General features: G+C 38.7%; 1 protein-coding gene across 1 annotated transcript in view; it reads right to left on the bottom strand.

The window, feature by feature from the left end:
* Positions 1 to 20,904: 20,904 nt before the first annotated feature.
* Positions 20,905 to 25,748, bottom strand: part of LYPD6 (LY6/PLAUR domain containing 6) — a 246,790-nt gene continuing 241,946 nt past the window's right edge. The window contains exon 6 of the mRNA XM_086957252.1: positions 20,905 to 23,442. Coding sequence (XP_086813378.1) covers positions 23,275 to 23,442 — 168 coding nt within the window. The 3' untranslated portion in view covers positions 20,905 to 23,274. The remainder of the gene's footprint in view (positions 23,443 to 25,748) is intronic.

The following is a 25,748-nucleotide window of genomic DNA, read 5'->3' on the forward strand; positions in this document are numbered from 1 at the left end:
GCCAGGGAGATTTTAGGTAGGAGAAACTGGGGTGTAGGCTGTGATCAGAGTGGCCAGGATAGCTGGACAAGAGGCTGCAGTACTGACTGAAGGAGGAAGAATGGGATGTGACTGGTCAGAAAGGAGGGTCAACAGGCCATTCAGCTATTCTTAATTCAGCACCCACAGTATGCGCACGAGATTGTAGAGTGAGCCTGGTGACATTGACAGCTAGAATTAGGATTAAGACAAACTGCACTTGTAATTAGGAAACGTCAGATCTGTCATTTTGTAGAAGGATTAACTCCTCAGCCAAAGACTAAATCAGGTCCTAAGTGCCTGATTCAGTGTTTGGTGGACACAATACTCCGTCACAAACAAGAAAGAGTACCCTGTCCACCAAACCTTTGGTTTGTCCATTCTATTTTTAGTTGGGCAGACTGCCAGTTTTTCAATGGCAGCGCCCACACTGGTTCCATGGATTGAACTTTCTACGACAGCCCAAGGGAGCAGAGACCATAGGACTAAGAGCATCATACCACTAGCCTGTTTTAGAATGGGTGGTCTGGTGGCCTTTTTTTACTGTCTGTCATCTGACCTGGCCTTCCCAGTAGTAAGAAAGAAATAATGTCCCAGTAAAAAATTTAATGAGTTTGGGGGCTATTAAATATTTTGTTTTTCAGAAACAAAAGCCTGCTTTGAGAGTTTGTTTCTGAAAAAAAATAATTGTGTTGCGGGGCAGCCTAAAAGATAGTGGCTGTGCTCCAAACTTTCAGTTCCTTCACAGTAGTTCCAATTCTTTCTCTGCCCTTTCCGTCAGAGTAAGTAAAGCCAAGGGCTAAATCAGCACCTAAGTCAAAGGAATGACTTCAAAAAAGCTATCTGCATGTTGCAAGCAACTTTGCTCCTCCAGGCCATCACAGTGGAAGAAGCATAGGTTCACTCCAGGAATAACAATAACCGAATTGCGGATGCATAGGCAGAAAGGCAAAGTTTAGAAGTGATTTCTGCACACCTGCTTATCTTGTCTGCCTGATTTTCTATTGAACCAGCCGTACCAGGAGCAATTTTTGCGAGGTTATTCACCTTCATTTGTACGGATGCAATCCTACAATGGACAAAAGTCTGAGGGTGACTAAAATTGTAGGAGGCATGAATCCTACTGTTCCTGGAAATCACACAAGCTGCGCAACAGAAAATATGCATGTTTGAGGCAGTGAAAATGAAGATATGCAAAGAAACCATTAAGTACCCACTGCTTTTCCCAGCCATGATCCTTACAGAGCCTGGCACTTTTTCATTAGACAATGCATAGGCGAGGGTGGTAGGAGAGGGCTAGCCAGTGCATGGCTACCAGACAGAGGGATGAACCGATCAAAGGGAACATGGAAACATGGTGTTCTTTTTGTTGTTCATAATAATTTATTACATTTTTGATAAAAGAGAACATACAAAAAAGATCTCCGAAAAGGTACAAATAGATATCAAGTAAAACAATATGTAAGCAAATAAACATTATATATTATAAATAAGCATCAAGAATAATTGATAAAGTACCTATAATACTAAAATCATATCACTGTAAGAGAAATTAAAAGGGGACACATTCTCAAATATATATCTATTAATTTATAGAGCTACTAAAGTTAAGTGTTAAACCTATACATTGAAAGTTAATACATATACTAGCACTTACTTAATGATTTAAACGTAGATAATTACCAATCGGTTTCCAAAAAGTTTCATAATTCGGAGTATTATAAATTACACCTGAATATGTCAAATTAGAAACCTCTTCTAGTAAAAATTATCCAAACCCACCACGCATGGACTGATAATAATGTGGCCTTTTTCCAATTAGTAGTAATTAATTTTAAAGCTGCTGATATTAACAAAATCAGAAAGTTGGTTGCTGATTACAGAGATGTTGGTCAAGAGTGAAGAAGATTTACAAATTACTATAGAATACGATAAAGTGTCTGTGACATTCAATATTTGAGTAATGGCCTGACAAACTTCATTCCAGAACTTTGTGACAAAATGACAATCATATAACATATGTCTTAACAAACCTGTGTTTAAAGAACGTTCCAACAAGTAGATGAATTAAAAAATGTTACATTATATCATTTTAAGGGGATCCTGAGACAATTAAAAAGTACAAAGGAATTAGTTTGATATATCAAATACAGGCAACCAACCCAAGACAGAATTCAACCACATTTTCCTCCATATATAAAAAGAAAAGGACAAGTCTAATTCTTTATTCCAAAGCGTGGAAAAGAAAATTGATATTACCCCAATTAGAATTATCATTTTTTTAATATAACAATGACACTACATGGGTCAAAGAAGCTATTGTTTGAAAATACAATTCTAAATCAGAAGAAGCAAAGTCATTCGGGAATTAATCAAGAATAGCGTTACATAACAATTCATATTTATAAATATCTGACGGTTGCAAATTAAATCTTTGTTGTAATTCCTCAAAACTTAAAAAGGCATTATTATTGTAAATATCTTTTAAATAAAAAATACCACATTCAATCCATGATCGCTAAAAATGTGTGTGGCAAGCTAATTTTGATAACGGATTATGCCACAACGTTAGATTGAATGTATGTGAAATAGAACACTGGAAAACACAATCGAAATCATGTAATCTCAATTTTGTCGATTTCAACATTACTGATTTCTTTTTCATTTCTGATTTTGATAGGACATTGTGGGGGTGATTCCAATGTCGGTTGGAAGGTCTCTGAATCGGATTAGGGTTTGCAGTATCGGATGCAGAGCCCTTGTTTCTGACCGTTTCGTTCCCAGTTCCGAATGATCAAGTACGATGACTCGAAACCATTAGGGCTGAGCGAATTGGTTCCGAAATGCATTCGGGCAGTCAAGCCTTTCCGGAGCCTATTGGTACAGCTCTGTGGTTTTCAAGCGAGCGAGTATGATGACCGATTCGGACAGCCTTTCTGATTCGGTTTGCCCGGAAAGAAACAGCTGCCGGAATCAGTCTTTGGGGGCCCATAGCAGGGCCCCTTCAGACGGGGTCCTCCAAATCGGGCCCGTGGGGCCCCCTTTCCAACCATGCACCATTGGGAACCTTACACAGGGTGCAAGGTTAGCCACAACCACCCCTTTCTTCAAAGGGAGCCTGTGTTTACGTTTGCAACACAGGCTCCCATTGAAGTCAATGGGAGTCCGACCCAATCGGATCTGGATGCATACGGATGCATCGTACTCGTTCTGTCCGACTCCCCAATCCGAGTCATACGGAAAGTATTCCGGAACCAATTCGGTCGGTATGCTTTCCGAAAGAGATCGGAATCGGGCCCTTCGAGTAAAGCAGGTAAAGTAAACAGTGATATTAAATTGTATTCAATGCAAAGACATGAAGGTGGATTATTAGGTTCTATATGCTGAAACCAAAAAGTAATTTGTTTTAAAATAAAAACTTTATGATAAACAAGGAAATCCAGTAAACCAAACCCACCATTGCTTTTAGACAATTTCAGTTTTTTATAACTTAACCGAGGAGATTTGTTATTCCAAATAAATTACAGAAATATTTGGCAATGGTCTTATAACATTTATGAGGGAGTTGAATAGGTATCATTGAAAAAAATAGGAAAGTTTTGGAACCATAATCATTTTATTTGCATCTAATCTTCCCCACCAAGATAAATGCAAAGTGGACCATTTTTGAAATGTATCCTTAATATTAACCAAAGTAGATTCAAAATTAAATGACAGACATTGTTTTATGGTGCAAACAAATAATATGCCTACATATTTAAGCTTATCTTTTTGTCAAAGATTTTCTTTATTGGTAAGCATATCAGATGAAGAATGAACATTTAAAGGAAAAGATTTTGTTTTGTTAGTGTTAAGCTTATAACTTGGGATCTTAGAATGCATATTAATTAAACTCAATAATGGAGGAATGGAAGATTCTGGATTAGCAGTATATAAGAGAATATCATCAGCATATGCTTACGTTTTAATTGAGACTTTGTTTATCTGAAGGCCTTTGATTTCTACACAATTTCAAATAGCAATTAATAAGGGTTCAATTGCAAGAAGGAAAAGGAAAGGAGATAATGGGCAACCTTGCCTAGTTCCCTTATAAAGGAAAAATTTATGGGAAAGTCGACCATTAATAAAAAGTTTGGCAGACAGACTGGACTATAAAGCTGAAATCATACGAACAAACAATGGACCAAAATTAAAAGCAAACAACATGCGAAAAAGGTATTGCCAATGTATTTTATCAAAAGCCTTTTCCGCATCTACGGACAGAACACCTGCCAGAAATGGCAGGAATGATCCAGCATCAATTGCATGAAATAATAATCAAGTATTATTTGTTGAATGCCTGTTTTTCATAAAGCCTGACTGGTCCACATGTATAATATGAGGACACACAAGAGCTACTCTAGTTGCAATAATTTTAGCATAACGTTTACATTCTTTATATATTAAAGAATGAGGGTGATAATTTGTAACCAAAGAAGAGTCTTTATCAGGTTTCAGGAGGTCAATAATCAACGCTTCAGAGAACGGCCCGAAGTAGATCCAGTACCACTAAATTAAGAAAACTATGAAAGCAACTGCAATGAAAGGCGAGGTGAAAATTCCTTATAACATTTCGCAGGCATACCATCAGGGCTGGGAGATGTATGCATCTTCAGAGATTTAATTGCTGAAAGTATTTCATCTACAGTAATTGGAAGATTTAAGGGGTGATTACGATGGTGGGCGGACTTAAATCCGTCCACCATCGTCCCGGAGATTGGGACTGCCCGCCTATATGGAGGTTAAATTGTAGTGTTGTTTAATGTGTTTTTAAGTAGAGTTCTTGCTATTGAGTCTAGATATAAAGGACTATTTTTGTAGTAGAGTCTTACTTCATGCATAGGTTTAGCTTGATTTGGGAGATTTGGCCTAGGGATTGCTCAATTTGTAGCTCCTAATAGCTTTGTTAATTTTTAAGTATTTCTTGGAAATGGTAGAGTGTAGGGTTGCTTTTTCAGGAATGTTCTGTATAATATATTTAAGTATCATTCTTGTTGGCTCTTGTGAGCTTGTAATGATCTTATTTGCATCATGTAATTATTTCTGACTTCTATTTCGGTGATTTTAGGAAAATAGTTATCTTCCTTAATGCTTTCAACCACTTCATGTGTAGTGGCAGTCATGCCAAACCATGTGTTTGAATAATATTTGGTTCAATTTGAGTTTGTTTTCTCACTGGTGGTGCTCTCCTCTATAATGCTAGCTTCCCTTTTTGGCATATGATTTATTTAGCTGTTTCTGACATCGTATCTGAGTTCTAGAGTATAGAAGATATGCATACATTTTATGAAGAAACTGTGATTTTATATTTATTGTAACATTTTTACATTGTAGCTGTGCATTTTAACTTATGTTCTGATTGTTGCCTACATTTTATTTGTAGCCTTTTGCATGTCTGGTATTGTTTTTGCCACAGTTTTCTTTGATTGTAGTCTGTTGAGAGGAAAGATGTTTTTGTTTAGTTGGCTTGTTAATGTAAAATTTAGTTACAGGTTTGTTTGTTTTATTTAATTTTTAAAATATATTAAAATGTTACTTTCAGTTTAATTTTAGTTTTGTGTTTTGGTTACTTATACTTTCTATGAGGTCTCTGAATTTCAAGTAGTTCTGTGTCCATGTCTTTATAGTTTTTTGCTTATAGCTTTGTTTTCTTTCTTTAGTAATTTGCAGGAACAAATATGTGGCATAGTTTACTTATTTGTTATCTTTACATAGGCCTAGTTATTTATTAATGTAGTGGCTTTCATTTACTGTCAACCCTACTTTATTTGTAGTATTCAAGGGTTTGTTGAAGTTTTGCCGTCTTCTTTTGTAGGTTTGCAGTCTGACAGATTGACGCTGTCCTGCTGTAAATCTTTTTTTTAAAGTATGGCCTCACAAAACAATGGAGGAGGACACTTGTGGGCAAAGGCAATATTTGTTTCATTTGAATGCTCCTTTTTCAGACGATATTACTTGTTTGTTCCACAGAAATGAAGTTCTAAATTTGGTACACAACATTTCTGACTAGAGGCATTTCTGATCTTTTCCCATTAGTAATAATGCTGCAGCCCAGAGTCACCTGTACTTCAGGCGGAGAGAGACAAGATGTTTAGGAACTAAGCCACAGAAAGATACTGGAGGGACTGTGAAACTACTCCAAAACATGTACTACGATTAAAATATCTAGTATTTATAAGGGAAGCATTAAAATTGGTACTGACTGGTAAAAGCCATATCTAAAATAGTAGGGAAAAAGAAGAAAAAGATAGGGAAGATCGGAAAAATGGAGGGTGAACTTATTCAATTGGAGAACAAGTACCTAAACATCCAGGATACGCAATGTAGTGTAGAATTACAATGAGGGAAAATACAGAAGATGGATGCAGAATAATGAAATGGTCTTCTTCCGTAGTGTACAGTATTGACTGTCTGAGGGGGAGATAAGCCCAATAAGGTATTAGCCTATCGAGGCTGGCAAGATGTTTGGATCCCTCAAACTAAGAATATTAGACGTAATTAAGCAATGGCTTGGGTCTCTGCACAGTACTACCAATCCTCTACTTGTTTACAGCAGCATGTTTGGAGGATGATATAGAGGGATTTGTAGTAGGACTGACATTCACAGGACTGAATTCTGAGAAAAGGGAAACAATGGAAATGGAGGTGCCGGGGCAATAGTTGCTACTGCCAAACAGGCAACATTAGGGTGGTGCGACTAGGGAACCAAATTGGCTCCCTGCAGAAATGTATGTGTTTTTTCACCAATAGGATCAGTATGTTTGAAGAGGTAAGAATGAAGTATTGTCTTCCACCAGACATTCGCAGGACCACAATAACACTGCTCAATATAGGAAGAAAACCGCCAGATGATAGTGCCTCATAAAGGCTACTATCTCTGTTAAATGCTGATGTTAATATTTTGGCTAAACTATTGGACAATAGACTACATGAAGTAGTAGGAGGGTTATCACAACCTGATGATTAAGGATTTATGCTCTATAGATTACAGCGCTGTCCGGAGTATGCTAAGAGAGTTAGCATATGACACTTCATATTCTCACTGGATGCTGAAAACATGCAGGGGCATATTACCAACAACTAGCGATAATTATCGCTATGTTGGTTTAGCGGCAATATTTTTATCGCCGAGCTGCGGCGATTTTTATTGTTTAGGAACCTTGCTATTATCAAGGACTATCTCCTAAGCGTTAAAATTCGGCCTAAATGCATGAATATCGCTGAAAAGTCAGCGATATTCATGCATTACCGAGCTAATGTTCTTAGCCATGTTATCCACCTACCATTGAATAACATGGCTAAGAACTGCTCGGGGGCAGGTGGTAGCTTTTGGGGATATTTGCGCTTAGCGCGAATATCTCCAAAAGTTGGCAATATGAGATAGCGATGTTAGCGACTGTTTCCAGTTGCTAACATCTTGGCACGCCCACTTTGCATGTCATTAGTGATAAATATCACTGACGTGCAAAGCGGGGCCCAAGATGGTCGCTATCTCCTACTAGCTGTCGCTAACTGGTGTTAGCGACAGCTAGGTAATAGGGAGATAATTTTATCTCCACTTTCTTGGCTTTTAAAGCCAAAAAAACGGAGATAAACCCCCTTGATAATATGCCCTGCACACCTCAATTGAGTGGCATTTAATGCTGCCAGTTCTGAGACCTATTGGTCTCGGCTTGAGATTTCTGTCATGGATAAAACTTCTGTATGCAGTGCCAGAGAAAAGGGTGAAAGTTAATAGAACTGAGTCTACTGCAAATTCTCTGAATTTTTGGGAGGCATATAGGAAGTAGAATTATCTGGTCCAAGTCCTTCCTTTTCCCACTCTCAGATTGAGTCCCCACCCTGGCTCTGGAGATTCAGGTAGTGAAAAGACAGGACCCTGGGGCCAGTACTAAAAAGATTTGAGACAGTTGTGCCTCTGTGGAGGTGCCTATGAACACTATGAACGAATGGCTCAGAGCAAAGGCATTGCCCTCCCAGGTTTAGAAAAATATTTCTAGGCACCACAGTTAGTGGTGGTAAATGAATAGGCATTCCAATCCCAACAGGAGACCTACCTGACCAATGATAGGTATGCAATAGTACGTAGGAGGTATGGAAGGATATTTGTACATGGATTTGGAGAGAATGTACGGAGGCCCTCAACATCAGTAGTAAACATATGGAAAAAGGCCTCTAAAGTAATGGATGGGAAGTTAAGCTTACGACAGAAACACTATTATGGTAACACTATTATGTCATAGTGCTATTCTCAAGAAAGTGGGAGAGCTAGCGAGCTTTAAACAATGGGACACAATTGGAATACTTAAAGTGGTAGACATTTTGGACACTGAAGAAAGGAAACCCTTAGCAGACACATTTTTCCCCAACTCTATAGATAACTGCAGTTGAGAAATGCCACACAGATGTGCAAAAGGAACATCCATGACAGCTCCCTGCTGAAATAAAGAATGGTATCTTAAACACTTGTGGCTTCTGCAGCATTTAAAATATATAGGACCCAATTAACAATAGCCTTGTTGATTTAGGGCAGCTACAAACTAAACGGAAAATAGATTTATTTACAATTTATGATACTGAATGGGAGAAGGCATGCTAACTCCCCTAAGAAGTGGTGATAAAATCAGGGTTCAGTTTAAAATCGCTGAATATGCTGCACTGTACATGGATGCAACTGGTTCAGTTTGGTAGAAGCAGGACTGTGGAATGGCTAAGGGTTTGAGGGGAGAGGGAACTTTCTTGTCACCAGATATCAACTTTCTGGGGTAGGAGTAGGTCTCGTCTTTTGGAGGTAATGGAAATTATTGCCAAACGTATGCCAAAGCTGGCATTAGTGTGGGCCTACGATGAAAGCACTCCCTCAAACTATAGCAAAATATTATTTAACATTGCCTGGCTGTAGCGAAGACAGACATTATTATGTCAGGGGCGCACATCTAACATAGGGGTTGCAACATGTCATGAAAACATGAACTGAAATTCGATGGCTCAAGAAACGGTGTAAAAAGCAGATGGTGCTCAAAGAGATTTGATATAATATGAGGCAGATGGGGACAGGGGGTTCAGGAAATGGTGTAGATTAATGAGCTAAGATGCTTGAACTGTTGAACCCAGGGACAATCTAAGAGCATGGTGGGAAATAGGTATAGAATGTGATGTTGTCTTAGGTAAAAGTACTAGTGTTTTCACTGAGACAGATCAAGGATGCATAACTATCATTGTCTAAGTGGTATGACTGTAAAATGTAGAGTATTTCAAGGAATTATGAAAGTATAAATTAGAAAAGCAAGCTTGTAGAAAAGTATATTTTGATTTAAAAAAATGTGTCCAATTTCAGGAAGTTAAAGTAGGTGATCTTGTCAAAATAAAAGCACCTGTTGGAAGAAGATCTTGGTCTAAATATACCAATGTCAGACCTGTTATTAAAGTATTTGGCATACATGCTCTGTTATATGCGGACGACATAGTTATGTTTGATCTTACGCCTTTTGGACTACAACGCCTTCTAGATATCCTACATAATTATTCTAAAGACAATTTTCTAATTCCCAATATAAATAAAACTAAAGTGGTTGCATTCTCGGGAAAGAAAAAAGGCGTTAAGTACTGCTGGAAGCTGGGTGGAGAGAGGTTAGAACAGGTTGAGGAATATACCTACCTAGGCAGGATATTTTCACATAATATGAAAAATACCAAACAAATAAACCATCTAAAAAGGAAATGTGACTTACATGCTGGGGCCATTTCGAGACTGTACTCGGCCACTGGAAACAGGCATTTTTCTGCACTTATAAAAGTTTACAGAGCAAAGATTCCTCCGGTTCTGTCGTATGCCTCCGAACACATTGCCTTAAAACAATGGTCTTATATGGATTTAAAAGAAGGCAAAATATTAAAGAAAATACTGAAAGTCTCTACATCCACACCAGTGCAGGCACTAAGACTCGAATTTTCGATTACCAGCGCTTACGCTACAGCCGTAGCAAACATCATCAGGTGGGCTTACAACCTTCTCCTCTCTAAAGAAGGTACTCTACGATGCCTGTTAAAGATCGAGACATTTGATAATGATACTTCACATTTTATCTTCTTCAGAAATATGACAGCGGCATTTCAACTAGCAAAAATTAGCTCTGAAATTTTTTTAACTTGGTCACCCGCACAACTCAAACTTTTAAAAAAAATGTTTACCCCCAAACTGAGTTTTGAGCTTGACTACTTACACTGCACCAATTTATCTCTGTATAAATCTTATACTGAGTCTTTGGAGTATAAGCACGAACAGCCTTACCTAGACTTCTCCCTTACTCACGGTGCAAGGAGGTCAATCACGATGTTGCGTCTGGGCATACTACCTGTGTTAACTTTTACCTCAACTTGGAGACCAGGCAGTTCTCCGCTATGCTCTCTCTGTCAGGGGGGTAACCAGAACCTCGAGCATCTCTTATTTATATGCCCTAATGCCAAAGTTGTAAACGCACGGTTAACATGCCTTGACCATATCTATCGGATATGTAGGATTGTTACTGCAAAAGATCTGCTACTAGTATGCAAACGGCCACCGAATGAATTTGTCTGCTATAAAATATATACATTTTTAAAACTTTCATTGAAAATGTATTGAACTGTAAAATAAATTGTTTATTTTTATAAAATTTGTGGTCCTCAGTTGAGTACCAAAACAAATAAAAACTCTTTGACTTGTATTTGGTAATGCCATTAAGACACAAGATGGAAGGATTTGGAATAGAAGTCGAGTAGTTGTGATTAGATCAAGGAATGTTTCTCAAGGTGACATTGATCCTGATTGTGAATCTTCCGCCACTGTTAATCTTCCTATTTCCAGTTCTAGCAATCCTACTGCTCATCGAATGAGAAGTCAAAGACTACGCAGAGCACCGTCTTATATGAAAGATTATGTTTAATAACCAGACTGCAAACTTTTCGTTTCGTTCAAGATTCTGTTAAACAAAACCAATAAAGGAACTTTACAATAGTTTGCATTCCGTCCAGCTAGATGGGTTTGTACATGGACCTGAATATCTGATCTGAAATCCAAGTGAGGAAGGTATGGTTTTAGCTTTCTGAGAACCTGGAGTTGATAGGATGAAGATCTTTTTTGTTTGGCAATGTGATGTGCAATGTTGAGTTGTTGCTGTACGATAAAGCTGAGCATAAAGAACCAGAGAGAGAAAATAACTAGAGTTTGTGGCCGGCTGACCAGGACCACACAAAGTGGTTGAGGAATAGAAACTCCATTAATGGCACTCTAAGGGCCATGTCAGCTAAGGCTAACAAGCAAGATCACTGATTACAGGACAAGGGGTTTTATTCCCCAAGCTGTGGTCTTTACAGAGGGCAATGAGACCCTCTGTGGTCAATCAGGCAAAGAAGAAGTCCTTTGTAAAGAGGAGGTCCAAATCAAGCAGTCCATTTCACAGGTCAGGTAGCAAAGTGTCCAGAGAAGTGAACATTTGCTAGGGGTCAGAGGAGCGACTGCCTGATGGAGAGTTATGGCTTACAGTTATCAGGGAAATGTAGCAGCTATGTGAACCCCACAGAGATTCGTGGCTGACCAGAGTACAATGCAAGTTCTGCAACAGTCCACAAATGTCAGCCCTCCTTTAACCCCTCAAGCATCACAGTTGGGGCACTAGCGTATGGCTTTAAACTCTAGCCACCAATCTTCTGTGTCTTGAGTAATAATTTAAGTATAAGCCGTTCAGCAACATGTCTTGACCCCAGCTTGCCACATGGGGAGGATGTCAGAAATTTGTATCCTTCTGTATCCTTCTAGTTGCAGGTGTATCTAGGTCTCAGGCGCCCTCAGTCATGTGCTCTCAAATCTGTGGTTGCAGCTGGTGGGGTGTCTCTGTGAATAGCAGTTTAAATAATAGTACCGAGAATCCTGTGCAAGGGTGTGATAAGTCACAATTATAAACAGTTCTATCATCAAAGGTATTTACATGTAGAACACATTTCCAACATAAATAATTGTACTGCATTCAATTTTAACTGTTCTCATCATTGTTTCATATCTAGAATAAAAGAGAGCCATTTTATGAATGACTGAAAAAAACATTAGCACAACTAAAAACAAGTAACCAAAGCCATGCTGTTTTTTTTATTTTGGATTTTATGCAATATCTCACACTTCCTGTATGTTTCTGTGAGTCACTAATCTGTAGGGCCATGACCCACAAACCAGTCCAATCAGCAAAAGTAAACATATTTCATTAAGGCAAGTATTTGCTCACGTTTGGTAGTTATACCGGACCGACACCACAAACCTGAAAAAGTGCATGTTGTGATAGAACACCAACCATTACAACAATAGAGCAGATCATCAAAACCCTCCATTGTCGGCATTGCATTTGCATAAGAGATTGAAATGTTGACAGAAACTAAAACCCGAAGAAAAGAGAAAGGCATGCTTTGGAAGATTGGTTGAACAGCATTTACTCTCAAATATCTACTTCACCTGTAAAATGCCAGTGACTGTCTCTTGAGTGCTGAAGGAAGCACATAATTCCATTTTTAAAATTGACTATTTTCTTGTAATTTTAAGACACAGACATAAGACTAGAGACAATATGTATGGCCCAGTTTGCGTCGCTCTTGCACGACGCAACGTTGTGCAAGAGCTACACAAACCTCCTAAGTCATATTTGTGAAACCACACAAATCCACTTTGTGTGGCTATGAGTGGCTCCAAAAATATATAGTAACGCAACGCAGAGCAAATTGCTGCGTTGCATTATTCTGCCCTGGGTAGGCATTCCATGAGCTTTGCGTGGGTGTTCCCACCCAACTCCCATGGTATTTTGACGCATTCCTAGATTTACATAACCTTGTAAACCTGGGAATGCGCCAAAAAGATATGCCCCTTCAGGTGAGGTGTAACGAGGAGAAATATCTTAATTTCTCCTAATTTTTTCCTCTTTCTATGTGTGCTGCATTCTGCAGCACACATACAAAGAGGAAAACTTTTCTCTAGATTGCTGTTGTGCAAGAAGGTACACCTTCGTGCAAAACAATCAATCCTGCCTAGAACAAATGCCCAGTACACGGATTCCTGCATTTTGCGGATTTCTGCATTTTGCGCCAGGCTGCCAATATGACTCCTGCACAAGGGAAAAGGACAAGAATGCACCGTATTGGATAAGTATGACACATTCCTGCTCTTTCTCTCTGAGACAGGGATGCAGCATGGTGACTTGCTGCGCTGCCCTGTGCCACAAAGATCATGTATATGTGGCCCTAAGAACCTTGGGGCATATGACCAAGCAATATATCGCTATTGCTTGGTTAGCGATAAAAATGTATCGCCGAGCTGTGACGATTTTTATCGCAGATAAACCTTGCTATTAGCAAGGTTTATCTCAGAAACGATAAAAATCGGCCGAAATGCATGAATATCGCTGTAAAGTCAGCGATATTCATGCATTACCGAGCGAATGCTCTTAGCCATGTTATCCACCTCCCATTGGATAACATGGCTAAGAACTGCTAAGCGCGAATATCTCCAAAAGTTGGTAATAGGAGATAGCGATGTTAGCGACTGTTTCCAGTCGCTAACATCTTGGCACGCCCACTTTGCATGTTATTAGTGATAAATTTCTCTGACATGCAAAGCGGGGCCCAAGATGGTTGCTATCTCCTACTAGCTGTCGCTAACTGGTGTTAGAGACAGCTAGGTAATAGGGAGATAATTTTATCTCTGCTTTCTTGGCTTTTAAAGCCTAAAAAGCGGAGATAAATCCCTTGATAATATGCCCCCTTGTTTACTAAAATAGGCATAAATTATGACTCTTACTACGTTACGCTTACTAGTATTGCAATACTGCACACAGAAAAAAGCCTCAAGTGTATGGAATTGACGAAAAGCATACAGTTGTTACTGTTTTCCTGTGTCTAAAGTAGTGTATTTCATGCATTAAGTGAAATAGTCATTTTAGTGTTAAGGAATTTGACACATTCTTTAAATAACTTCAAACATAATTTCTTCTCTTGCTTAAAACTAGTTTTCCCTGACATGTCCATTCTTTCTTTACCCTTCCTCTGAAAACTCGGGTGATTTCTAATCCTTTCTTCAGCAGGTATGTCTGGGCTTTCCAGTTCCAGTTGCATTACGAGTTGGTTGGAATTTGGTGCGGAGGTACCAGTGGCAGGACTGCATTCTGCACCAAATTCTGGCGACTGTGACTTTTCCCACCAGAATGGGGAATAACCCAACGGACTAAGAAATAGCTGGCCCTTTTTCCTCGTTTCGGAGGGAGGAAAGATCAGCAGGCAGAAATTGTCATCAAAAGATCTGGTGAGCAGTGCGGTGGAGGCGCAGGGGTGCTGCGCAGGCTTAAGGCCTGTTGAGCATTTCCCGCTCCCTTTGAACTGTTGCAGGAGGTGGGCAGGGGCTGGAGAATTCTACTGCCCATAGTCTTTGCCTCCCCAGCATCTGAAAACCGCTGGCATCGCCAGGCCTTGAATTATCAGCTCTGAAGTATACAGGCCCAGAGACACTTGGGTCCTACTTTACAAGAAAATGTTGCAGCATGGCGCCGCAAGCCATTTATCTGCGCCATGCTGTGTCATTTTTAAAGCACAGAGATGCACTGTAGTAACAATATGACGCCTCCCAGTCCTTTACCCTGTGCTGCGCACAATTCGCTGACATGCGCCAGTGCAAGCACTCTTGCGCCATTTTGCAGGGGTGCCTGCGCTGCGGGGATGATTGTGTTTGTGCAGAAAGGGTCACCTTCTTCCACAATAACAACCATTAATGGCATTTTCCTCTTTCTATGCTTGCTGCAGAATGCAGCAAACATAAAAAGAGGAAAAAACAAGGAAAAATAAAAGTATTTCTCATCATTGCACATTTTGTAGGATTCTGACACTTTCAGTTTCACAAAATGTTTTAAATCTGGGAATGCGTCAAGTTCCATGGGTGTTGCATGGGAACACCCACTCACCCATGGAAAGTCCCCGTTTACGCAGAGTAATGTGTGAAAGGGGCCCCTATTTACAAGGCCATGAAAAGTGACGCAGGGTGACTTTACTGTAAATATGAGCAAGACCAATGCGCCGCCGGTGCATTAAGAAAAGTGAAGCACCGGTGGCGCAATGGGCATGTAAGTAAACCCCTTGGAATTTTGAGTTGCGGTATTTAACCTGATAATATTGCTCTGGGTGAAATACACCAGGGGCGGTATAACACCAAGTGCCCTGGGGATGCAACAGGCATATGCGCCCTCTTTGCACCCCTCTGGGGTACTTTGGTATTACAGAAGCGGCTGCAGACGCTTGTTTGGCCCCATTAATAATACTGAAAGCGCTGGCACACATACCGCACCAGCGCTTTCACAAGAGTTTGTTCCCTCATTTGCATGGAGGGCGTGTCCCCTGCAAATGGGGGAATCCCTTTGCCTCTGCGCTCACACTGCATTATTGACATAGGCACAGAGGCAAAGAAGCTCTGACAGTGCACCACCTAAAAATGGCACACCCTCAGTGCACTACCTGATACCAGCCCTCTGGAGGGGAGAAGGGGGTCCATAGGACCCCCAGACATCCCCTTGCAGGTGGGTGCAGTCGCTCACTGCACCCACCTGCAAGGTGAGCTCTAATCCCCTTTAAATGTCTAGGCGGATTGCTGTCTGCACAGTGAAACACGGACCAGCTGCTTCAAAGCCGCTCCGTATTTCACTTGAATGAGCTGCCCCCACGGCAGAACTGGTTTGCGGCTGCCGTGGGGGCGGCGCATTCTATGTAATAGGGCGCACTTTCTCTGTTTGCGCCTGGCTCACCTGTTTTAAGGTGTGCTAGGGCGCAAACAGGGACAGTGCGCCTTATAGATAATAGGCCCGGCTGGTAATTCGGGCTTACATGAAGTAAATTCACTTATTAATGTATGTAAATATTCAAAAAGTTACACCTGACTTGGTGGGCAACACATTTGTTAGGGGTTTCCCTGATGACTCCTTTAACAGATCAGATTAACTGCTCTCCAATGAAACTTGAAAGTATAATTTAAAATTTGTAAGTTATGCAGAAGTCAGTTACAACCAATTATTTCATGAACTTATGCCAGTTCTTGAACTTTTGTAAAGATGGTGTAACTTACTTAAGCTGTTGCGAATTATTTAGAGGCGTAAATCAACTGCCAGCCTGAAAATCTTAGTAAATTGGGCCCTGTCTTTCATTGTAAATCATTCTTCTCTCTTTGATCTTATGAAAACAAACACCATCAGTAGTAACTGCATTGTGGAAAGGACTGAAAATTCTGTATATATATCTGAGCTCATAAAATTGTTTCACGATTTAAATCACAACTATGACATCTAACACAGGAAAACATTGCTTTATAAAAACTCAACATACTGCACTGATTGAATTTTTCACCCCTGATACAGCCTCCCCCGACCTCTTAACCCAACACTTTCTTTCATCTGGTGATTGCTAATGCTGGTGTGAAGCTGGACATAGGCAAACATGTATATTTATGCTGTGTTGAAATGTTTTTGACACGCACTGGGCTAGTTGAACATCAAAGTTTTTCCATCTGTCAGTTGTAAGAAGTGATTGTATTTAATCCTAGTACTTCTTTAACCCTTTAATCCCCAGAGTGCCTCTAGTAAGTTTCAACCCTCAGGCAAGTAATAGAATCGCCCAACGTGATAGTTTCACACATGAACATTTTAGAGTGAAGGTTTTGGAAGCCAGCCAACCAACAAAACACACATTTTGTTAGACGCCTTTGTGGGGCTTCACAGCTGTACCACACCAATCAAGAGAAACTTTTTTCGAGCAAACATTGTTAAATTGTTATACACTGAGGCACTCTGCGTTTTGTTATATTAATTTTTTTTACAATATAGATTACATTTGCAAATATTTGCATTGGCCCTAGTACATACTTTTTAAAAATCACGTTTTCAAAGGCAAACAAAAATAAAAATAATTGTATGTGATTATTTAATTTCTGCAGCAGTACGAACAATACTGTAGTTTGTTCTAAAGATTTGCATATGTCTTTAGTTCACATTGCTCATACTATCCTTTGCATATGAGCAGTTGATAATGGTCTAAAACTGCATAAAGAACTACATGTGTTTTTGACAAATGGAAAGCTGTGCTTTGTAACATATTCTGTAAAATATGAAAACATTATAAAAATGTTACCTCATAACTTACAATGTTCTTACTTCTATATTATTGCATTTGTGGATATGAGATATACCAATTAACATTTCTTGCACAGACTGTATTGACACATAGATGCATAAACCTCATATATGGAACAGTTTCTAAACTATAGTACTTTTTTTGTAAGATTAATATACACCTCTCCAACTTCAATGCACACTTCATATATTAGGTAAAACTTCATGTGGTAATTATAGACTCAACTCACGCCCAGTATTTTTAACAGAAGGGTATGTCACCTCTCTAAAACAAATCACGATTTGAGGTATACACTGTGTGTTTGACAGCGGGATATTTTTCATCTTAAAACTACAAATTTCACTTAGACACAGTTCTTTTAACAGTGGTGCATCTTTTCAGGACAGGAGATATCTAATCAGTCTACAATTCTGTTGGTACATTTGTCACTGTTCCATCCCTTCACATTTTTCGTTTTCTCAGACTTCTTCTACATTGATGGTTTACTTGTTCACCATTATACGTAGTTTCTCATATATTTTATTCATTTTTGTCCTGACTATCCAAGATGGTGGCACACCCTCTGTGTGTTTGAACTCAACCTGTATTGTGCCACTGTTATGCATCATGCCTTCTCAGCATCGCTACAGATATCCACAGGGACCCTGAATAACTGTCTGCTTTTACTGTTCACTATTTTCTCATTCTGCATTTACTCGGTCTGTTGTTGATTGGATGGTCTTTTTTTGATGGTATACGTATTTTCCCCATTAATATTTATGTTTTCCCCTGCTACTCCAAGATGGTGGCACACCCAGAGCACTTAAAACTGGACCACAGTATGTTCCTCTTTTATTTCTTCGGACAATGATTCTTCAGCATCTCTACAGTCAGATACATTATACATGAGTCTTTTGTATTTTATAGCTTATCATGGCTAAAAAGGTATAGTCTGACTGATTGGGGATCTACTTTGTTCGATTGATGAACACTGGCAGATAGTACTTGATTTGACTTACATTCAACATGGTCCCTTTTATATGTGCTATAGGTAAGGGGGAGCTTTATTATTTATCTACACAGATTCTCCATCTTTATGATCGATGGATATTATATATTGATATTTCTTGACTTACTGTATAATTTTTAGGTACTAGGAAGCATTTTTGATAGAGGACTGTTTTCTGTTGACTGTTTGCATTTGGACTGTGGCATCATCAGAATTATTTGAGGTATCTCAACACATTGAGGGACCCATCTTGATTGACCTCATCTCCTCCTCAAGATTTGAGGACATTTGGGACTAGGTGCCTATTCTAAAGCAATGGGCACAAATGGTGATGCAATACATGCATAAGCTGCATATTGGACACTCCTTTCTTTTGTTCATTAGTTTTCCATTTGGTGCTTTACTGGTTATATATATGTTTTTTCTTTCGCATAGATCACACAGGTTTGCATATAGGTTCTAAGGTCAGAGCATAGTCTGATTCTATTTATGTTTGGTTTTCGTAGCCATATACATAGTGCAAATATTCATATGGTTTTAGAATATAACACATTCAGCACAATGTATATTTTATATATGATCAAGCCTTGAAAAAGTCTTGTTAAACGAAACATGTGTTGGGTGCCAGATGTGTTTTCAACATTATTGGCAATAGTTGAAGTGGTGATCGTAAAAGTAACAAAACTAACAAATATATAGACTGCCTTTCTGAAATGTTGTGTTAACAAAAAACAGAGTTTTGAGTGTTCCAGTGTTATATAATAATTATATGTTTGGGTTGGAGTCTTCCAATCTAATATACACATGAGTGGTAGCAGTGTATGAGCACCTTTTACTGGTTCTTGTAATTTGAAGATTCGTTTGGTTGTGGATAGGTATTACCCATGCTGTTAGTAGATGTGCAACTCCTTAATACCACAGCTACCATATAAATATTAACTGTAGAGTTTCGAGGCACAGAAAAGAAGAGTAAAAATCATATTTTAGGACGCTGGTGCCAAATTTTATAAGGTACCTCATAGAGGCCAAGCTATTGTTTCTGAAGTACATTAGTACAGGTATGCCATAACATAGTGTGTATTCCCATATGGAACATGCTGCACACTTTCTCAGTCTAGGCATTCACCTCAATACTTTTTGCAGTCCATAAAACTCTGATACTTTCACCTGCCAATCACCATCTTTCTTTAGAATTTGGGGTGGTGGTTAGGAGCCCATAGCATAGTAGTCATTAACCGTATCTAGCATTATTATGACTCCCAGCTGTGATCAGGAGCGGGATTGGATTGAGTCAGACGATGCTTAACAGAGTTTGATATGATATGAGGCAGATGGGGTAGGCCTTGGGGGTGGGGGGCAGAAAATGTTGTAAAATAATGAGCATCTATATTTGTACTGGTACGAACAAGATGGATATTAAACCAAGGGACAAAGGAAATAAGTAGAGAATTTGATGTTGACCTAGACAAAAGTGCTAGTGTTTTCACTACAGCAGATCAAGGACTCAATGACTTTTGTTGTGCATGTGGTATGATCTTTTCATGATGCTATGTAACCTGACTGCAAAAGTTTCGTTTGGTTTAAGATTCTGTTAAATGAAACTAACAAAAAGTGCTGAACACGTTGCCACTTACCTAATAGTCCTGTTCCTAATTTGACGCTGCCTACATTTACAGGAGCAGGACATAGCAAATCAGTCCCTCTTTTATGTCCTCTAACATCACGGAAATAGAAGGGCAACCAATGTAAAGATCCTGAACAATTAAGAGTATTGGCATCCCTACTTTTACTTCCACAAAAAGCACAATGAAAATAAAAGGAGTGTTGTTCACTCTCCTGGACGGAGTGCATGGTGCTCCACAGACAGGCTGATTGTAGAGTTGATGGATGGGCAACATCAGAGCTGGTAGTGAGAAAGATAAAGCTTGCCTCCCTCTCACACACCACCCTCCTCTTTCAGCCGTCCAAAAATTTGGGGGACCAACACTTTAGTTTTTTTTTAATCATTTAAGCTCTGATCATACTTCTGTAATGCCTGTTAATGTGCCAAGACACCGCCTGGGAGACGACTCAAAACTGTCCTGAGAGAATTCAATTCATACCATCAATCACCACATTGAAAGCAACAGAGTCTATGGAACATTACATGCCTCGTCTCAAAGACATACTGGGCCAGCGAAATGTTCACAGTTACCTTCCTGTCAGGCATTCTGAGCCCAGTGAGAGTGGTGATTTGCACTGGTACATTTTCTTTGATGAAAACTTTGGCCCAACAATTGTTATTACCTCGTATGAATCTAGGACTCCCTTGAGGAAAGGAGGGAACACCAGAGATGGAATTGATAAACACTTGATCAGCCTTGATGCAATCAGTACTGCAGTCTCTTCTATAATCCAATGTGTGCATGTGTCACATGACAAGACAGATTCTTTCCCTGGAGAGGCAAGTCTTCCACCAATGAGACCATTACAAAGTCTTTTATATGACCCCTCGACTAACAATAATGAATGTAAAATTATTGTTAACTGAATGTATACTACTACTGCCCTCAGGTCACAACTCGAGTCATAATATCAGGTTTTAACGGAGGGGCCTGGTTTGTAGAATGATGGCTAATGGAAGCATTTAAAATAAATGGCAGAAAACAACGAAAGAAAACAAGAAGGAGACTTTAAAATATAACTGGTCATTTATGACGAATAATTTATTACAGTTCATACACTATTGTAAGAAAATCTAACCTTGGTTTCCAAGGATGTCATATAAAAATAAATACTGTGTACACAATTTACAAGTTTAACAATGCACTATGAGGATGCATGGGTATATGCAAATAACATAAGTACATCTTTACTTAGAGCTTGATGACAGAACATCTGGTATAAATATAACTTTGCGAAAGAAATAGAAATGCTAGGTCAGGCCAGAATGTTAAGTGCAGCTTTAGAACATGATCAGAAACCTACAAAGATAGAGCTCTAATATTACAAGGTAATCTCATGGCCTTCACAAAATGGATGTGGCAATATGTAGTTTTGCAGCAACCATGGTGGCAAACGGAGTAAAAAACAGCTGTACACTTTTGTTACAAAGCATTTTAACCCCCCCCCCCCCTCCCGAAGCAGAGTGCACAGGGTTATATGTGTTTTCTTAAATGTTTCACCTCCTGGCCGGTCAAGCTCCTTTAAACCAGACCTAGAAAACTTTGGTTTAGAAAGTCAGAGGCTAAAAATATTATTTTAGGATATGTGTGCAATTTGCCATGATCCCGCACTCACATTCTGAAATACTAGCGTACTAAATAAAAACACTGAAAATAATATTTGGCTTAGTGCAAAAGTTTGGCCATACAACGTGTCAGTCTTCAGGATATCTGACAGAATATGGTTTGGCTATAGTGTTTGCTTTAGTCAGGTTGTGCATAATTTGACATGAATTTTCTTTGTTAGTGTGGTATTTATTAAACGTGTGCCGTATATCCATTGAGTTGCTTGTCGTATATCCATTGAGCTGCTTGTATCCTTGTCTCAAGGAAGGCCAACAGAGATTGTACATCGATAGAGTTAATAGAATGGGAATCATAGATGTGAAAAGTACAATTTCCTTTTAGTGCAAAATCCATTGATAACATGAACTCTTACATCATCATTGTCAAACATATGCAATCATTGACAACTTGAAATTACTAGATATAAAGATTTCCCAGAACAATGATAGCATGCTGCATAGGCTCGTTGTTACATCTGATTCAACATTGCCCATTGTTTCGTGTTTGGGAACATTTTGTTGGTTAAACTATTTTAATCCCCCTTTCAACTTTTTGTACAAGATTTTTTATAGTAACTTTGTGAGATTCTGAATTATTACACGTGCTTCCACTTGTGTTCCAGAACAATGTAAGAACTATTTTTCTAAGCAAGCACTAATTTCTATTTGTAAATTTGAACACAACTGTTTTCTACATGTGATAGTATATTGTTTTAAAAAGAACGATGTAAGAAAAGCACCAGTGTGCAGGAATTGGGAAATGGACGATGTGAAGAATATACACAAGTCTGTGAATCTTCCAACAGATTCACTCCAGAAAATGTATATGTTCATGTGAAAGTATACTCCCTGCATTGGACTACTCCGTGTGTTTCTCATACTGAATGTGGCACATTCAGAAGCTAGCTGGTAGTGATGAAGACATGGAAAAATATAATCCATTGTGAACAAAAAAATATGCAACTGAAACATACTCCCATATTTGTTGTGTGGCGCACATGCTGACACAGGGTCAAAACATATCAGCATGTGCGCTGCATCCCATTTATCCAGGCAATGCATTTTTAGCATCAGTGCACAGTCATGCAAATGAACACCTCCCTCCCGCATTGGCACAGTTGATATTTTCATTGTGTTTATACCATGGCCTTTGGAGTTTATTAAGTGGTCTTAAAATTGTGCCTCCATTGAGGAATCATGGTGGGTGACCAATCGGGATGGGGCAAGCCTCCAAGCAATTAAGCAACTGCACCTCTGCAAGTGCAGACTGCATTACATGATTCCTAGCTGGTGCTTAACCCAGTAGATACTGAGATGGCCAGGAAGTGTTTTGTTTTGCATAAAAAGGAGCTATACGTTTCTATGTTCAGAGTGGAGCGCAACACTGTGAAGAGGCCCTTACGGTTAAACCATTGCATTGCACTGCATACTCTGCTCACTAGGTCCCATGCATATGTTTCAACTCTGTGGAAATATCTCTGGATATAGTCAATTCGACACTTAGATATTGATACAATAATGATGTTAATATGTGCAGGTGGGTTTTTAGTTTAGAAGAAAAATGTTAAAACAAATATGGTAATACATCTTTAACCACATCCAAATGATCTCATTTTTAATTCAGGCCAGATGTCGTCCTCAAGAATGAGCCCTTGAAACATTTGAATGCAATGCAAAGCATTCTTAAATATGAATTACAAATATAAAAATATTTACAAAATAGGTTCATTTTGTTTTGCATGTGACTTACTAGAAGCACAAACATTAATTTAAAAAACTGCTATGTTATTAAGAACCATAAGATCCAAATGCACATCATTACAGTTGTCATATGTTGTTTTTGTCTTTCTGTCTTATTTATAGGAGATGTTGTGGAAAAAACTGCATCTGTTGTGTTTCTAGGTAATGCCAGGTTACAGATATGCCCTTCACAGCAAGATATGCAAATCTGAAAGAAAGCAGATGGTAATGGTAAGTATGACTTCATTGAGGGAAAATCATTCAGAATACATGATATTTGTGGGGGTAAACATTTTCAGTCACACATAATACCAATAAAGTAAGTGTTAAATATATATATTGTATACATCTCGTACAGTGGTTCCCAAACCTTTTAGAACCATGACCCACTGTAGAATGACAAACTTTTACGACCCACTTATCTCTAATGCATATGAGGAAGGGCTATTTTTGAATCTAACTAAAGCTTTGTGTGGTAGTGCATTGTCTTTCACAGATAAGTACATTTTCCACTGTAACCTAACTTTGCACAGACATGCAGTTTTACAGATAGAACTATATAGCACACAAATGATAATGTATGGAGATCGAGTTTTTGTGAATATTTATCATTTGTGCATCATCAAGTAAAGTCTATTGATTTGTTATGATCCTATTAGAATCTCTGTTTCTAGCACACTCCAATATTACAAAATAATGTGCTTCATGTTTGCTTTCCTAACAGCTGAAAAAATAAAGTTTATTTACAGGTATTTACATTTTGTTGTGTTTTGCAAAAACAGTACTTCCCAAACCCTTTCCTTTCACATTGCCTGGACTCTAGCAAGATTATCAACATAATTCACTTTAAAAAGTCCTCTCACCTTGCACAGAAAGGAAACTAAATACCAATCCTGCACTAATTTATTATAAGACATACCCTGACATTTGACCTCTGTCTTCGAAGCAGTAGCAAATGTGACAAGCTAAACAAAGAATGTAAAGGCATCTTTATTTATTGCTCCCACTTTCCCGACTCACTGATTTACTGTACAGAATCACTTAATTTACAGAAAATATTGCATTTTATTATGTGATATAAGTTATAATCCGTAGGAAAAGTTGTAAGTTCCTATCCACATGCAAAAATATTGGCAGTGAAGGTAAGTAAATGTGGAGTTAGAATAGTAAATCTATACTTCCCTGTAAAAGTTAACCTTGAGAATATATTAGCAATCAATAGCATGTATGCAGGCCCAGATTTACTAAGAATTTGCTTTGGGCTGATTACTTTTTTGATGCAGCATGACACAAAATCTACTTTGGTATTTTCTAAGCCACACAAAGCCTGATTGCGTAATCTTGGATCAGGTAGGCATTACATGGGTGGATCATGGGTGTTCCAATGCATCTATCCATGTATTCTGATGCAATGCCATATTTACAAAGACTTGTAAACATAGGTTTGAACCAAAATGGTGCACCTACCGGAGGCTGACATTACAAGAGAACTATCTTTATTTCTCTTTGTTAGTGCCTTTCTGAAGGTGTACTGTATTCGGCAGCACACATACAAAGAGGGGTAAGCCTCAAAGGATAGTTTTTGTGCAGAAGGCAAGAAAGAAGCCTAAGATCAGCAGTGTACACTGCTCGCAAGTAACATTACCACTGGGTTGCAAACACAAAACTAATCGGCTTTAGGTTTGTGAACACATAAAAGAAGTGCTGAAATTATGAGTTTCATAAGCAACTACCTTTAGCATTAAGAGGTTGAGTGATGTTAACTTGTCATGGATGTATCACATGCGCACTATGGCATGAACGGATGAAGAGTGGCATGGATAGGATTGTGTGCTACCTCCAGGGGTAAAATATGTGATAAAGTACAACTAAGGGTAGTTTCTTGCTACCCATGGCCAGTGTACCTTTTACCCATACTGAAATGGGGGCAAAAGGTGTCTGTCCTTTCAATGTGTTTTGTGGGGGACATTTTTAATTGAAAAGCAAAATACCATAGTGAACAATGGTTTGCCAACATTTATTACACTTCTTTTACTAAAAAGGATTATCGCAAATAAATGGTCATGCAGAAGTGAAAAGAGGATTAAAAAAATATACATTTAAACTAGACATTCGTCATCATACCTAGCAATTCTACAATTATGCTGAGGCATTGGTGTCATAAATAATCCTTTATCAATCAGAAAGTGATGGACCTCTATTTTCTCTTATTGCTCCTGGGAAGCCAGCTGCCTTTTCGCACATCTTTTCAGATTTACTAAACAACTGTACTGAAGCAAAGTGCGTTTTTAAAACAGTCCAAAAGGATTTTAAAGTAAAGAAAAATCGAACACCAAATCCATATTAACTTGAGGCATGAATATTAAAATACACTCTAAAACTTACAGACCAAACCATTGATAAGCCTATTGTGAGTCATCTTTGTCAAAGCTAACAAAATGTATATTTTGGCATTAAAAATGCATTGTCATTAACACCTTTGTTATCTGTACTGGCATGCTGGAGTGTATGCAG

Source organism: Lissotriton vulgaris, chromosome 2_1 (assembly GCF_964263255.1).
Source record: "Lissotriton vulgaris chromosome 2_1, aLisVul1.2, whole genome shotgun sequence".
NCBI classification, from domain to species: domain Eukaryota; kingdom Metazoa; phylum Chordata; class Amphibia; order Caudata; family Salamandridae; genus Lissotriton; species Lissotriton vulgaris.